Source organism: Hevea brasiliensis, chromosome 15 (genome assembly GCF_030052815.1).
Source record: "Hevea brasiliensis isolate MT/VB/25A 57/8 chromosome 15, ASM3005281v1, whole genome shotgun sequence".
NCBI classification, from domain to species: domain Eukaryota; kingdom Viridiplantae; phylum Streptophyta; class Magnoliopsida; order Malpighiales; family Euphorbiaceae; genus Hevea; species Hevea brasiliensis.
Window position 1 is genome coordinate 59,126,508 of NC_079507.1, and position 16,755 is coordinate 59,143,262.

General features: G+C 39.8%; 1 protein-coding gene across 1 annotated transcript; it reads right to left on the reverse strand.

The window, feature by feature from the left end:
* Positions 1-8,784: 8,784 nt before the first annotated feature.
* Positions 8,785-9,183, reverse strand: LOC131174076 (uncharacterized). Its single transcript, XM_058137123.1, has one exon. It carries the CDS (start codon positions 9,181-9,183, stop codon positions 8,785-8,787), a length of 399 nt encoding a protein of 132 aa, XP_057993106.1.
* Between the last annotated feature and the right edge of the window lie 7,572 nt (positions 9,184-16,755).

The following is a 16,755-nucleotide window of genomic DNA, read 5'->3' on the forward strand; positions in this document are numbered from 1 at the left end:
GTCAGGATCTTATCAGGGGGAGACGGAAGGCTTGAATTCAAAAGGACATAATCTGATGTCTAAGAATTAAAGAGAATCAAAATGGAAGGTCAGGATTCCATTCAGAATATCTATCCTTTCATCCCTTAATCCAACGGTCAAGGGTCTTGCCTTACGAAATGGATCCAAAGGCTGGGAATAAAAGGCACTGAATTTGTCATCTGCTTTTGATATGAGGGCTCCAGATCCATCCTTACAATTATAATCAACGATGTAGATCGGAATGTACAGGGCTGCTTTAACTGTTTGGCGTCTGGCGGCTAGGGGGGCGTCCTTGCAAATGAGATATGTGGTGAGGATTTGATCATGCCTGCAATGCTTTAACTAACTCGGATCTAACAGTGAAGGGAGTTAATTGAAAGTTCTGATCGGAAGTTATTTAACCCCTCTGCGTTCTCCGATCTCTATAGGTCGTCCCCTGTTTCATCCGATCTTGTTGTGACTGACTCATCTTAAGATTGTTATTCCGATCTTTATCTTCTTTTACATCCGGTCTTTTTTATTTCCCGATCTCACTATTTTCCAACCTCCTACTCAATCTGACCTGTATCGGTCAAAGTAATAAATTCTTCGGTTACCGATGAGCCCGCTTCGAGTTTCGCAATAAATGTCAAGGCCCTATATATATGCTGAAGGATTTTCCTTTGCATATTCACAACTTTCGCCGGTGAATCTTCAATGTTTCATTCTTCAATTCTTGGCTTTTCTGGTAAGAATTCTTCCCATGGCAACCAATTTAATCTTTTTCCAAATGCTTTCTTTGTTCATTTCCTGAAAATGAGCAACTCTGGTGATCAGATGTTCATGAGGGTGTCATTCGATGATAGTGAGGGAACTGGACTAATTAACTGATCAAGGTCGAAACTAACTACTGCACCGATCTTGGGTCGGCCCATCGGCATGGCTCATAGACCAATCTCTGATAAGAAGATCGCTAATTTCAATCTTAATATCGATAATCGCCTCTTGAAGTTCACTTGGTTCCTTACCATCTCGAGGGTCCCGATTGTAGCTCAGTTCTGGTCGATGACATTAACAATGACGCCGTTCAATATCATGAGAGTCGTAGTCATCCCACCTGAGCTATACATCTGCCCAGTATTTATTGCTGGCTTTCTGATCAAACACATCTTTTGATTCAGCCACAAGACTAGGCTTTGACATAGGCTAGCATTATGGGCTTCGGAGTAGTCTTAAGCTAGGTAGAATATAGTGTTGATTTTGAGAGATTGTCCAAATAATGTAATCTAATCTTTTGAGATCGCCCAAATGATGTAATCTGATCTTTTGAGATCGCCCAAATGATTGTTTGGAAATGAAATGAAATTTTACTTGAATGTTTTTGTTTTATTATTGCATTGGTTATTTTTTCGATCTCTAATAAATGTAACCGATCTGATCCCTAGACGAATCGCCATTTGTCGATCCGTGGGTTTGGAAATTTGTTCAATCCGATGACCTTTGTTGACCAATCTCATTTATCCGACCTTTTTACTATGTTTCTGAAATCTTCTTGTGACGTGTCATCGAGGCGGCTCGGTCCTGTTAACCGATGCGTCACTTGGGACTTCGTGAGCATTTAATGCTCAGACGAGTATAAATAGGGGAAAGGTTAGTCATTTGTTTCCTTATGTCATTTTCAGACCTTCCCCTAGTGATTTCAACACTCCCTCTCACTTTCTAAAGTTTTCAGGCACCAATTCACACTTCGGTAAGGGTTTTGATCTTTTTTCAGTTGGTTCTCACTTTTGTTTTCTGAAAATGAGCGACACCGACGGTCAGAGAGCTATTAGTTCTTCCTCCATTCATATCTCATGGACATCGGACGAAGTTGAGGTGGTTAGGCCGAGCGGGCGACCCAAACCTTCTACAACCTCTGTCTCAACCCACAGTCGGGCTGCTAAGTCAAAACAAGCATCTTGTTCAGGGAAAGAAAACTTACCCGTGGATGAGTTATCGTCGGTCCTCAAGGAAATCGATCTACAGTCCATTAATCAAGAATATAACCTTCGGACTGACTCCTTCGAGCTCATCAAATGTCATGGCGATCTCCGAGCTGATCATTTCTTTGAAGGAAATGACATAACCATGGTATATGAAGAACAACTGAAGGCCGGGCTTCGGTTCCCCCTAGACAAATTCTTTAGAGCCGTTCTGAAGTTCCATCATGTCTGTGTAGCCCAAGTGCACCTGAACTCTTGGCAGACTCTGGTGGCTTTCAGAGGCTTACGCCGAGCTAAAAAGCTCGAGCCTATAACAAAGGTTTTCGCTGAGTTACATAGGCTTGCTTGGTGAAAGGACGACGAGTATTGGTTTTTCCAAGGTAAGCCACACTGTGGGCTTTTTACCGATCTTCCTTCTTCGTTGAAGAATTAGAAGAATCAATTCTTCATATTGAGGAGTAAGATCCCGAATGGCTTTGAGGGTATCTCGCACAATTGGCAGTACCTGGTCCCTTCAGTTTCAAAGAAGATCGCTCTAAATAGAGATGAGGACGTCATGGTAAATAAATTGAAGGATCAGACGGCTACTCATAAGTATTCATGTTTAGATGCAATTATGGCTGAACTAAAGTGGTGGCTAATGCAGATGATCGTCCATGAGGATTATGAGCTGCAGCTCTCTGACCTTAGACCCAAGATCGGTACAACCTAAATCTTTAGCCTCCTGACTTAGGTGATCTCACTAACTTATTTTCTGTACAAGTATGGCTGGAGGCGAGGGCGCGAAGGAGAGCCATAAGTGAAAAAGGGAGGTCGCCCAGAAAGTGAGAGAAATGAAGATTGCTGCTGTATCCCAGACGCTAGGGCGAGACTCGGTAGAAGTGCCGGGCTCTTCATCCCGACCTTCGAGACAGCAGACCCCAGAGATAGAGATCGCTCATTCCCCTCCTCGACAAGATGAGCCACCACCTCTGTCGGTTTCTTCAAGTGCGGAATGAGGGTCTTCCTAACCTGCTGTGAGGACCCTCTCTCGTGGTGCCCGGGTCCTCATCCACTCGCTAGAGAAGAATCGCTCGGTTCGGGGGAATCCTAGCCTGGCCAAGGTTTTAGGTGCCACTATATGCTTTTAGGATGACCGGAATAGGCTAACTCCGGATAGCATTGATGACCTCCTGGCTAAAACTATGAGCTGGAGCGTAGAGAGCCCTATGAATCAACATATAATTAGAGAAAATGCTCATCTCTTGAGACAAGAAATTCTGAAGGCGGTCCAAGATGCTGCTTCTGCTAAAACCCAACTTTTGTTTGCTCAGGACCACATCACCGAGATTGAGGGTCGGACGAAATCTTATGAGGATAGGATACTAAACCGGAGCGGGAACTATTGATGTCACTCGCCTTACTAAAGAGATCAAAGTGAAAGAAGAAGAGGCCGTGGCGAGGGAAGCCGGTGCTTATGTGAATGCTCATGGTGATCTTTTGACCGAGCTTGTAAGGTGCGATCCTGAGGAAGACTTCTCCTGGATTGTGAATCTTGTCCCTAGAGGTGAAGAGGAGAGCGAGGAGGAGCCTGAAAGAGAGAGAGAGAGAGAGAGAGGATGATAGAATTGATAATATACCCGGAGAGCAGGTTAGGGGAGACCCTCCTGTCGAATGACTTGTACATTTTTTATTTTGAAATGAATTGAAGTCATTTATATTTAATTTCTTGATAAGATCAGAAAGCATCCAAACCAAATTGTCTGAGTACTTAATTGATTGAATGCAGTTGAATATTAAACCTGTGAGCGACTATTAATCAAAAGATATCAAATTACTCCAAGAGATCGAAAAAATATTACATGCGAACATGAGATCAGACGGAGCCGTGACCAAATATTGAATGGAACTTTAGAATATTAGAATTGCAAAGGTTTGAAACTGACTTGAACTTTTAAGGTCGAAACCATTATTAGACCGGATAAAAACCTTAACTTCATTTGAGGAATATCTGGGAAATTAAAGCAAGAAGCCTGATCACAATATTAGTCAAAAGGAATTTTGCAGTATTTGTATATAGAGAGATTGGAGAACAACAGCAGGTAAGATTGGATGGTCCGGAAATCCAATATTGACTCGATTTCATCTGATAAAGACCAAGGGATCGGAAAGCAATCTAACTTAAGCGAGCCATCGGTAAGTTCAGAAAAGCTACCTATGATTGGGACATTGGTTGAGAACAAATAATAAAGTTTCAATTTTAAAAGAACATTGCCTTTGAAGGTCGGCCAAAATATGGTGTCTACAGCTGCCCCTCTTTACATAATTTCTATTAAAGAGAATGAAATTCTCTTGTATAGGAATCATGTAAAGATTCAGAACCATATTTTGGACAGTTGGGATATTAGAACCAAAGGTCGATAAGAAATTAAATAATGAAAATTAAAATCAACTTGGGTCTTGAAACCAGAGGTTGATAACAGAAAATCAAAAGCTGAAAATCAAAACTAACTTGGATCTTGAACCCAGAGGTTGATAACAGGAAATTAAAATTAACTTGGATCTTGAACCCAGAGATTGATAGCAGGAAAATAAATGCTGAAAATTAAAATCAACTTGGATCTTAAACCTAGAGGTTGATAACAGGAAAATAAATGCTAAAAATTAAAATCAACTTGGATCTTGAACCCAGAGGTTAATGACAGGAAATAAATGCTGAAAATTAAAATCAATTTGGATCTTGAATTCAGAGGTTGATAACAGGAAATTAAATGCTGAAAATTAAAATCAACTCGGATCTTGAATCCAGAGGTTGATAACAAGAAATTAAATGCTGAAAATTAAAATCTTGATAACAAGAAATTAAATGCTGAAAATTAAAATCAACTTGGATCTTGAATTCAGAGGTTGATAACAGGAAAATAAATGCTGAAAATTAAAATCAACTTGAGGTTGATGGCAGGAAATTAAATACTGAAAATTAAAATCAGCTTGGATCTTAAACCAAGAGGTTGATAATAGGAAAATAAATGCTAAAAATTAAAATCAACTTGAATCTTGAATCCAGAGGTTGATAACAGAAAAATAAATGCTAAAAATTAAAATTAATTTGGATCTTGAAACCAAAGGTTGATGGCAGGAAAATAAATGCTAAAAATTAAAATCAACTTGGATCTTGAATCCAGAGGTTGATAGCAGGAAGATAAATGCTGAAAATTAAAATCAACTTGGATCTTGAGTCCAGAGGTTGATAACAGAAAAATAAATGCTGAAAATTAAAATCAACTTAGATCTTGAATCCAGAGGTTGATAATAGGAAATTAAATACTGAAAATTAAAATCAACTTGGATCTTGAACCCAGAGGTTGATAACAGGAAATTAAATGCTGAAAATTAAAATCAACTTGGATCTTGAACCCAGAGTTTGATAACAGGAAAATAAATGCTGAAAATTAAAATCAACTTAGATCTTGAATCCAGAGGTTGATAACAAGAAAATAAATGCTGAAAATTAAAATCAACTTGGATTTTGAATCCAGAGGTTGATGACAGGAAATTAAAATCAACTCGGATCTTGATCCCAGAGGTTGATGGCAAAAAATTAAATGCTGAAAATTAAAATTAACTTGGATCTTGAATCCAGAGGTTGATAGCATGAAAATAAATGCTGAAAATTAAAATCAACTTGGATCTTGAATCCAGATGTTGATGACAGGAAATTAAAATCAACTTGGATCTTGAACCCAGAGGTTGATGGCAGAAAAATAAATACTGAAAATTAAAATCAACTTGGATCTTGAACCCAAATGTTGATGGCAGGAAGATAAATGTTGAAAATTAAAATCAACTTGGATCTTGAACCCAGAGGTTGATAACGGGAAAATAAATACTGAAAATTAAAAACAACTTGGATCTTGAATCCAGATATTGATAACAGGAAAATAAATGCTGAAAATTAAAATCAACTTGGATATTGAATCCAGAGGTTGATAACAGAAAAATAAATGTTAAAAATTAAAATCAACTCAGAGGTTGAGGGTATGAAATGTTATGTTTGTACCTTTAATGATCACAAAGCAAACCTGACATAAGATGTTCCTCCAATCAAAGTGTACTTAACAAGGTCCCGGAGATAGATGATTAATGGAGAGGGTCAGAACGAGTCTCAAGGCATGGCCTACAATTTTCTCATTTTACTCACTTTTTCAGGATGCCCTTTTGGGTTTTCACTCTCACATTTTTTTTTTACACCAATCGCCCGGCTATCGTTTATCCCTTGTAAACCTCATAGCAAATTGTACGAGGTTATCAATATTCAAATCCTGATCTTATAATAAAGTTTTAATGAATTAATAGTGCATAAATTAAGGTATATATAAAAAAAACAAATTAGAGTGAAGAAACAATTTTATTATGGCTTAAAAAAAAAGGTACAATTTCAAAGAAAAAAGGTACAAGAATAGATCTCACAAATTCCTTTTAGCTAACTTTGAACTCCCTTAACTGCCACCATTTCAAGTAATCTTCCAACTAATGTTCATGCCGTAGTGACTTATTACCTCTTCAGTCTCAGGTCCCCTTTCTTATTCATCCATTTTCTGTACTTAGGAGCACCCTTTCGGGTTATCACCCATAGAGGATGATCTTTTTTTTTTTAACTCACTTTTTCAGGATGCCCTTTCGGGTTTTCACCCCTACTCATTTTTTAGAAAACGCTCTTGCCGGTTTTCACCCTCTTTCACACATTTTGCTAGGATCGCCCTTTCTGGTTTTCACTACTACATTTTTTGTTCATTTTCTTTTTCTTTTTTTTTAGGCATAGTGTCTTTTTACGGCATCTGCATTTACGGGTCTTGGGAATTCTTCCCCGTACATGTGAGTCAAGATCAGTGTACCACTAGAAAATGCCTTTTTAACCACATAGAGTCCCTCGTAAGTTGGTGACCATTTGTCCCGAGGATCATTTTGATTTGGGAGGATCTTTTTTAAAACCAGATCTCCCGATTGGAATTCGCACAGGCGAACATCTTTATTAAATGCTTTAGCCATTCTCCTTTGGTGTAACTGCCCATGACAAGCCGCTGTTAGTCTTCTTTCGTCTATTAAATTCAGCTGATCTAACCTCGATTGAATCCATTCTGACTCGTCGAGTCCCGACTCTTTTAGAATTCTCAGGGAGGAAATTTCTACCTCTATAGGTAAAACAACTTCCATTCCGTAGACCAATGAATATGGAGTTGCCCCAGTCGATGTTCTTGTGGAGGTCTGATAAGCATGAAGGGCGAAGGGAAGTATATCATGCCAATCTTTATAAGTAACGGTCATTTTCTTGATTATTCTCTTGAGATTTTTATTAGCGGCTTCCACCGCTCCATTCATTTGGGGACGGTATGGTGATGAATTGAGATGCCAGATTTTGTACTGGTCACATAAATTTCGGATTTCAGGCTATTCAAATTCTTAGCATTGTCGGTGATGATCTCGCCAGGAAGGCCATATCAGCAGATAATATTATTCTTGAAGAATTTAAGGCATGTATTTTGTGTGATATGAGTATATGACGTTGCCTCAATCCATTTGAAAAAGTAGTCAATAGCCACCAAGATGAACTAGTCCCCATTGGATGCTTTGGGATTAATAGGACTGATTACGTCGATGTCCCACATTGCAAAAGGCCAAGGTGAGACAAAATTAAAAAGTTGATAAGGCGGGACATTTATTGAATCAGCATAAATTTGACATTTATGACACTTCCGAAAGTACTCAATGCAGTCTTTTTCCAAAGTAGTCCAGAAGTATCCCCGTCTCATTATTTGCTTGGCCATCATATGCCCATTGGCGTGAGTAGTGCAATTTCCCTCATAAGTTTCAAAAAGGATCCTCTTTGCTTCTTTTGCATCTACGCATCTCAATAACTCGCCATTGGAGCTTCTTTTGTGCAAAATTTCACCACTGGGGAAGTATCCTAGTGCTAACCTCCTGATCATTCTTCTTTTATTTCTGCTTGCCCTGGGAGGGTATTCCCTGGTTTTGATATAGACTTGGATGTCATGATACCAAAGTTTACCATCTGTTTCTTCTTCGATCATGAAGTAGTACGCCGACTCTCCCCTTACTTTAATTTGTAACATCTGTGTCGTCTGTCCTTCTTCCATCTGAGTCATAACAGCTAGAGTGGCTAAAGCATCGATGAATTGGTTCTTGTCACGATTGAGATGAGTGAAGGAAGTCTTTTCGAATTTCTTGATCAATTGTAGGAGATACTTTTGATACGGGATCAGTTTCGAATCTTTAGTTTGCCATTCCCCTTTGACTTGGTAAATATGATCAAGGCTGAATCTCTGTACACCTCTAATTTCTTAATTTTCATTTTGATGGCAACCTGCAAACCCATCACACAGGCTTCATACTCTGTAACGTTGTTGGTGCAGTTGAACCTTAGCTTGATAGCTATTGGGAAATGTTTTCCATCTGGGGATATCAAAAATGCCCCAATCCCATTACCGGACAAATTGACTGTTCCGTTGAAATATATTTCCCATACGTCATTCGGTTCTTTGTCATCACTGCTGACTTCATTAACATACTCATCGAGAAATTCGAAATCCAAGGCTTTATAATCCTTGATTGGGTTTTCTGCTAGGAGATCAGCAATCACGTTTCCTTTCACTGCCTTTCTGGTCATGTAGATAATGTCATATTGAGAAAGTATGACCTGCCATTTTTCTATCCTCCCTGGCACGAACGGTCTTTCAAATACATACTTGATTGGGTCCATTCTAGAGATGAGCCATATTTTATGATTCAACATGTAATGCTTGAGTCAATTTGCCGTCCATGCCAATGCGTAACAAGTTTTCTCTAGGAATGAGTATTTCGACTCGCATTCGTTGAATTTGTTGCGTAGAAAGTAAATGGCTCTTTCCTTTCTCCCCGCGTCATCGTGTTGTCGGAGCACACATCCCATTGAACTTTGTTGAACTGCCATGTATAAAATCAACGGCCTTCCCGTCACTGGAGGAACCAATATTGGTGGATTTGACAGGTACCGTTTAATTTTTTCAAAGGCCTCTTGACAAACTTGATCCCATTGGGCGGTATTATTCTTCTTGAGTAGTTTAAAAATGGACTCAGCTTTAGCAATGAGATTGGAGATGAATCTCAAAATGTAGTTTAGTTTTCCTAGGAAACTATGCACCTCCCTTGTCTTTGGGGATGGCATTTCTTGAATGGCTCGAACTTTGTCTGGATCCATTTTTATTCCTTTCTCGCTTACTATGAATCTCAATAGCTTACCAGACCTGGCCCCAAATACACATTTAGCCAGGTTCAGCTTCAGTTGATACTTCCTGAGCCTTTCGAACACCTTTCTCAACACCTGTACGTGACTTTCTGCCCATCTGGATTTGATGATCATATCATCCACATATACTTCTACTTCCTTGTGCATCATGTCATGGAATAATGTGACCATGGTGCATTGGTAGGTAGCTTCAACATTCTTTAATCCAAAGGGCATCACCCGATAGCAAAATACCCCCCACTGGGTGATAATAGCAGTTTTGTCTTTGTTCCCCTCATCCATAGGAATTTGGTTATACCCCGATGCCCCGTTGACACATGAACATCTTCCCAGCCCTGCAGCATTGTTTACCAGCACATCTATATGTGGGAGAGAAAAATCATCCTTCAAACTTGCCTTATTGAGATCCCTGTAATCAATGCATGCCCTTACTCTTCCATCCTTCTTCATTACAGGGACAACATTAGCTATCCATTGGGGGTATTTCACCATTTCTAGGAATCCAGCATTATACTACTTTTTGACTTTATCCCTAACTTTGAGCAGCGTGTCGGCGTTCATTCTTTTCAATTTCTGTTTCACTGGAATCGCCCTAGGAATCAGAGGGATTTTATGCGTTACTATCTAAGGATCCAATCTTAGCATGTCATCATAGCTCCATGAGAATACATCAATGAATTCCTTGAGCAAACTGATCATACTCTCTAATTCTCTGTTATTCATGACCTTAAGTTCCCTCTTCATTTCCTCAGTCCCTAAATTTATGGTGTGCATTTCATCCCCACAAGGCACCAGGGAAGGTACATCTGTTTCGCCCTGTTCTTCTACAGACTCTTCTTCGGAATCACTTGAACCAATGGCAGTTATGGGACTTTCAAAGTTAACATAAGGAATTTCAGAGTCAATTGAATTATTATGTATGGATTGGTTAATGGTCCTGAAGAAATGAAAGTGGAGTATATTAAAAAAAATAGATTTTAATGGCAAAAGGAAAAGAGAATTGGACACAAAATGTGCTATTAATTTATTAATACTTCTATCATAAAAAAAGGGTCTATTTACAGCATTACACTTGTCGCCATGGACAAAATGATCAAGTGTCGATAACAAAATGTACTTTACTCGAGATTAAGCACAGGGATATCTTCTGCTTCCGAATTATCAAGCTCTTGCCCTTCAGCGATTGGTGAAATTAGCGCCTCGGACATGGAGTCTAGTTGTATGACATCCATGGATGGTTCTAAAGGAGACTCTTCACTTTCTTCTGGATTCTCAATGATTGGTTTGGTAAAAACGTCTATGATTTTTGGGACAATTTTTACTTTCCCAAATATTCTGTCAAACCTTTGATCCCTGAGCATATTCCTCATCCAGAATCTTTCATCTACTAGAGCATCTTCTTCATATCCCAAGCCGAAGAGACCGATCTTCTGAATAACTGGTATAGGTTCGACAATCCCCTATAACGCGGTGCCTAATCCCTTGCCCTTCTCATAGCCACTTTTCAACGTTACCTTTGCAACCATTGCTGTAGCTGCTTTATCCCTCGGGATAGTTTCTTGTAATTCTAGTGCTTGGAAAGAACTTTCCAAGGATCTTTCGGTTGTTTCTATATAAGGAACCGATTGAGGTTTAGTGACTAGCATGGCTTCCTCCCCTCTTACTGTGATGATTTTGCCGCTCATGATGTACTTGATCCTCTGATGCACTTGATCCTCTGATGCAAAGTTGAAGGTACTGCATTTACCAAATGGATCCAAGGTCTCCCCAACAACATGGTGTATGCTGGCTCAATATCCATTACTTAGAATGTGATGTTAAAAGTGCATGCCCCAATCTGAAGCGGCAAATCGATGTCCCCTAGTACCTCTCTCTTTGTACCGTCAAAGGCTCTTACTACCATGGCACTTTGGTATACGGCTGATGGATCAACAGGTAGTTTTGCCAAGGTGACATTAGGCAAAACATTGAGGGCAGATTCATTATCAATCAGAACTTTAGCGACTATGCACCCTTTACACTTAACTGTTACATGCAGAGCTGGTATGCTTCAAGCTAGCCGGGTCTACTTCATCTTTCGAGAAAGTGAAAAAATTGGACGCCTGAATTTGCCCCACTATCTTCTCAAATTGCCCTGGTGTGATATTGGGGGTCGCAAAGGCCTGGTCCAGAACTTTTTGTAAGGCATGGCAATGCATTTCCGAGCTCAATATCAATGACAGCAAGGAAATTCGAGCGGGTGTCTTTCTTAACTGCTCGATGATGTCATATTCACTTTGTTTCATGATCTGCAGTAGTAGTTCCTCTTCTTCTTTCTTTTCACTAGATTCCCCTTTCTCAACCCTTACAGCCCCTTACTCCATATTTTCTTATGACTCTCCCATTTTTACTTTCTCCTTCTTCTTTTCTGCTTCATCATTTCCGTAACATCTCCCTCTCCTGCTTATAAATTCTACTTCCTAATCTTGTGGGAACGAGTTACTGGTTGTGACAGGTTTTGGCTTTGGTTGAGGAGTAGTATTGTTAGAGGGCCTAGTATAGGTCATCTTGAAATGCTCGTGTGGGGTGAAGCATGGCTTAGAAGAGGTGATGGGTTGAGTGTAGGTATAGTTAAGGGTAGGAATTAAAGTGCTGTTGGATGCGCTCTGAGTAAATACTTGGAGGTTGTAGTTCCAAGGCACTGTATGGGTATTAGTGACTGGGAGTTGAGGTGGAGTTCGGATGATCGTTATTGGTGGTACTAGTGGTATTGGTGTGTTAGGAGCAGAAAAGACTATTCTTGGATTGGGGGTAGAGGTATCTCGGCCAAATCTGGTTGTGTTCACTTCATCTTCTATCCTTGACCTCTGCTGACATCTCAAAATTCTGAGTGATAGCATTTTTCGAACTTCCTGCCTGAATTCATCACAGTTGTGCAACCCATGATCGGCCGCTCCTCCATGGTAAGGGCATCCTGAATTATGCTGATCACTTCGCAACCCAAATCCCTGAGGGCATACATATCCCTCTCTTACCGCGATTGCAAAAATCTCATTAAAATGCGGAATCAGTTGATTTACCTCCAAGATTGATCTTTCATCCCAAGGTTCTATCACATTCACGCCATTCCCTATATCATGATTAGGTAATGGGTTTGAAGAGAGCTATTTCCTTTAATTTTTAACCATTCATTTCTGATCAGAGCCTGTACCCTCCCCCGAAGAGCTCCACAATTATCAGTTGAATGCCCCACCACCCCACCATGATATTCGTATCAGGCATTAGCATCATACCACTTAGGATATGGTGGCTGAACTGGGCCAAGGGGAATGGGCGCTATGTGATTTATACCTAATAGGTATCGGTAGATTTCACTCAGCGGAAGGGGGAGAGGTGGATCAGGACTCCTTAGTGGTCTTGGGTTGGTTTGAGGAGCAGGTGGTCTTAATTGAATAGGTTAAGCAGGCGGTTTGGGGTGGTAAGCAGCTTAAGGTAGATATTGTGGGCGAGGGTGAGGATAATTTGAAAAATGGGGCAGAACATTTGCTATCATTGGACCTTGAATTGGAGGGTATGGTCGAAAGTTATTTTAAGGGAGTGGTGGTTGAGCTTGTCTGATGATAGAGTGTACATCACCTTCCTTTTTTTCCCGAAACTGGCGGTTTTCTTTGCAGAGTTTTCTCCAGTTAACTCCTGCAACCTTCCTAACCTGAGGTTATCTTCAATCATTTCGCCGGCTTGGATAATGTTGAAAAAGCTATTGGACGTATTTTCGATCATTAAATTGAAATACGGGGCCTTCAGGGTTTCAATGAATAGAGAGCAAAGCTCATTATTAGTAATCAGAGCATATACCTCAGCTGCCTTCTCTCTCCATCTCTGTGCATATTCCTTAAAGCTCTCCTTCTCCTTCTGTACCAGATTTTGAAGGTCTCTTCGTGTCGAGGCGACATCGCAATTGAATTTGTACTACTTGAGAAAAGCATCAGCCAAATCTTTCCAGGAGCATAGTTTACTCCTATCTAACTGTATGCACCATCGTAAAGTTGCCCCGGAGAGGCTTTCATGAAAGAAATGGACTAGAAGTCTGTCATCTTCCGTGAGGGCGGACATTTTGGCTATGTAAGTGGCCAAATGGATGCAGAGATCTGAATTTCTGGTATACTTGTCAAAATCCGGGACTTTAAATTTAGGTGGTACTACTACATCTGATACCAATTTCAGTGAAGATACATCAAATGAGCCATACATGTTCAGACCTTCTATAGCTCTTAGTCTTTCCTCTAGAGCAAACAACTTCTCATTTTCCTTTTCTTTATTTTTACCCCCTGCTACATAAGTCATGCCTCTAGTTGGAAAATTAGTTGCAGGGTAAACTGAAGGGATTGGTATGGAAGGGTGAAATTTGGCATTTGAGACAGCCGGATGATAAAAAAACGGGTAAGTCATTATTTGGGAATGTTGGACTGACAGTGATTGTCAGATCAGGAATAGGAGCCTAAAAGGTGAAAGAGTTTAAAGCTTGATGGGAATCAACCGTCGTTGCGAGTAGGAGAATTATTGGTAGATTTTGTTATGGTGTAGGTCAAATGATTTCTTTACTCTGGGACATCTCCCTCATTAGTTTCATCAACTTTGAGACTTGGTCTCTCAATTTCAAAACTTGTCCTTGTAGGTTCTGTACTTGTTCCTGATCTTTCATTATCTTCTTTGTCTAGGACCTTGTTAAGTAAACTCTTTTTGGTTGAACTGCTTGCTCGATCGGGTGTGCTTTGTTTGGAGCAATGTTGATTTCCTATGGAAAGTTTTTTTTATTAGTTTTAAATTCTATTATAGTTAAAGATCCTAACTAGATAAAGGATACGGTGGCAGATAACTGCCAAAATAGAGTCTGCAGAAGGTGAATTGTGTCAGCTTTATCATGGCATCACTCAATAGTCCAACAGTGAATAACGGGATCGTATGCATGTCTATGATACTTGTCCATATAATGCATTCGTCTTTTCATATAACCCTAACGAGGATAGTTCTCACGGGAGTTACACTATTCATTCATATTTTGCTAAACATGGTTCAAATAATTTATTAACAATCTGTTTATACATAGCATTCTTGCTATTGCCTAGGTTCAGGAAGACTTTTTAAAATACAATGACATCTTTTGAGGTACTCATAGAGTCTTTCTTCTTATCTGGCAGGATTGAATGTCTTCAAGGAGTACTCAGATTCTGGTAGCAGTTCTTGTTTCCCTTGTACTATCATTCTTTCTAATTGGTCGACATTTTCTCTCAGCTCTTGATGAAGGGTTGCTTGCCTTTCCTTTTCTTTCCTTTCTTTGGCACATTCTTTCAAAATATCATTAATAAGTTGTGCCTGCTCCTTCAATTCAAGCTTCTTCTTTTTGTTTTCCTATTTATATTTTTCCATAAGTATTTCCTGATATTCTAGTTTTTCCTGTAATTTGCCATTCTGGACTCCTGCCTCTCTCACTGCGCTTTGAAGCAAGGTCTTTTCTTTCTCCCACTGTACTTCTTGTCCCTCAAATTTCGCTTTTCCTGCTATCACTTCTGCCCTGAGCCTTTTTACCTCCTTTTTCAGGATTTGCTGTTGGTCTTTTAACTGCCTTATACGTTCTTGCAATTGCTGGTTCTTGGTTCTCGAATTCTGTAGAGAGCTGACCAACTTGGCACTAACTTCTTCTGAAAGAACTTCTCGATGAGATGTGCTTCCCTTAGACTCTGCTAGTTCGAAAACTTGATATCCCTAGTCTCTGCTTTTTATCCATCTGAGATAATTTTCTGTGGTGCTTGGCCCTTTAGGTGATCGTTCAATCAAGGTGACCTTTTCCCAGGATTTACGAAATGCTTTCAATTCTTCCTCTCTGCCGGGTTCATGATATAAATGAGTTTAATGAAACCCTTCAACATTGGGCGTGAATTAGGTTGAACCGAATTGCCTCATTACCAAAGCTGTAATGTAACTTGTGCACCCGGTCAATCCTATCAAAAGTACCAAGTGATTATCCTCTGTACTGAACAAAATGGGCTAGCCCATAGGCCACAACTTCCTCCAGCAATAGTTGTGATTGTTGAAGCTTAGAATCTGCTCTTGCCATTGTAGTTCATTCCTCGGACTTATTGCCAATTTAGCCATCTTTTCGATGAGAGGCTGGTCGGGATACTAGGTTAATCCCTTAGTTTCCAAAAGATAGATATGGCTGAGGATCCAAAGATGTAGCAATTGGGAACAACACTTGATGGTTCCCTTACCCTGTCGTCGGCAATACGTTAGAGTCAAAAAGGTCTTCGAGAGGATGGTAGGTATTGGGTTGACATTTTGCTTCTCTACCACCCAAAACAACTCCGTGACGTTGTAAGTTATAACTCCCAAAGGCCTAGGAAATAAGATCAGGCCGTAAATTCCCAAAGCTAGTGCTAATGAAGCGTACTCCCATTGCTTGCTCTGAATATGCAGATCCAAATGCCTTTTTATGTAAGTCCAATACCACCCATGTGTGCTTCCTTTGATGGTTTCCTTTGCCTTTGCTTCCTCTACAGAGATTCCAAGTATATGCTCGAACCATTTCCAGGTATACCTATGCTCGAGGTATAGATAAATCTGATTCTGCGCCACATAAGGGATTTCTAACAATGCCTGATATTCCTATATAGTGGGAATTGTATCAATATCGCTGAAGGAGAACACCCTATGCCTGGGATTCCAAGTTGATAGCATGGCTTTTAATGCAGGAACTTGTACTCTGACTCGTATCAAAGTTGCAATCCTCCCATACTTTTTCTCAAACTTTACTTTGACATGATCGGGAAGTGATTTCCAACTGTTGGATAAATCCTCAAGACCAGTCATTCTAACCTCAACCTTACTTGGATCAAATGGAGGTAATGGGCAAATGTCTGCCCCAATGTCATCAATCTGTAGGGACTTTGAATAATGAATTAGTCTAGACCATTGTTTAGCATTCTGTTCTTGCCTTGAAACTCCTTCAGTTGATTGACTCGAGGATGCCATTTTAAAGTTTCTGTTTATCTTTTACAGACTCCAGATTATAATACCTGTAGAAAGTAGGTCAGCAGAATAAACTTAGGTAATTTTGAATTAAGGTGATGATATCTTTACACCTATCAAGGTAGGAAGGTGCGCAGATTATCTTATCAATATAATTCAAAATTACCTTTAAATTACATAAGAAAATTAAAAAGTAAACGAGGGAGTGGAGCAAGAGCAATTATGTCCCTTTTATCCTACGAATAGGGAAAATCCTAATACCGGGTAAGTACTATCTAATTGGATAGTTCAATCTTACGAGGTAGTTTGCTATGGCTTTCAGTTATTGTGATAGTTTAGCTCGAGTTCTAAAAGCTCAAAGGTTCCCAAATTGTTCCTACTGTATACAACAAGGCCTCATTCCACCACCATGATACTAACAGGAGAATTCCATGGGTATCACAGTAGATGGAACAAGTTCCAATCTGAGCAGAAGCCTTCACGAAT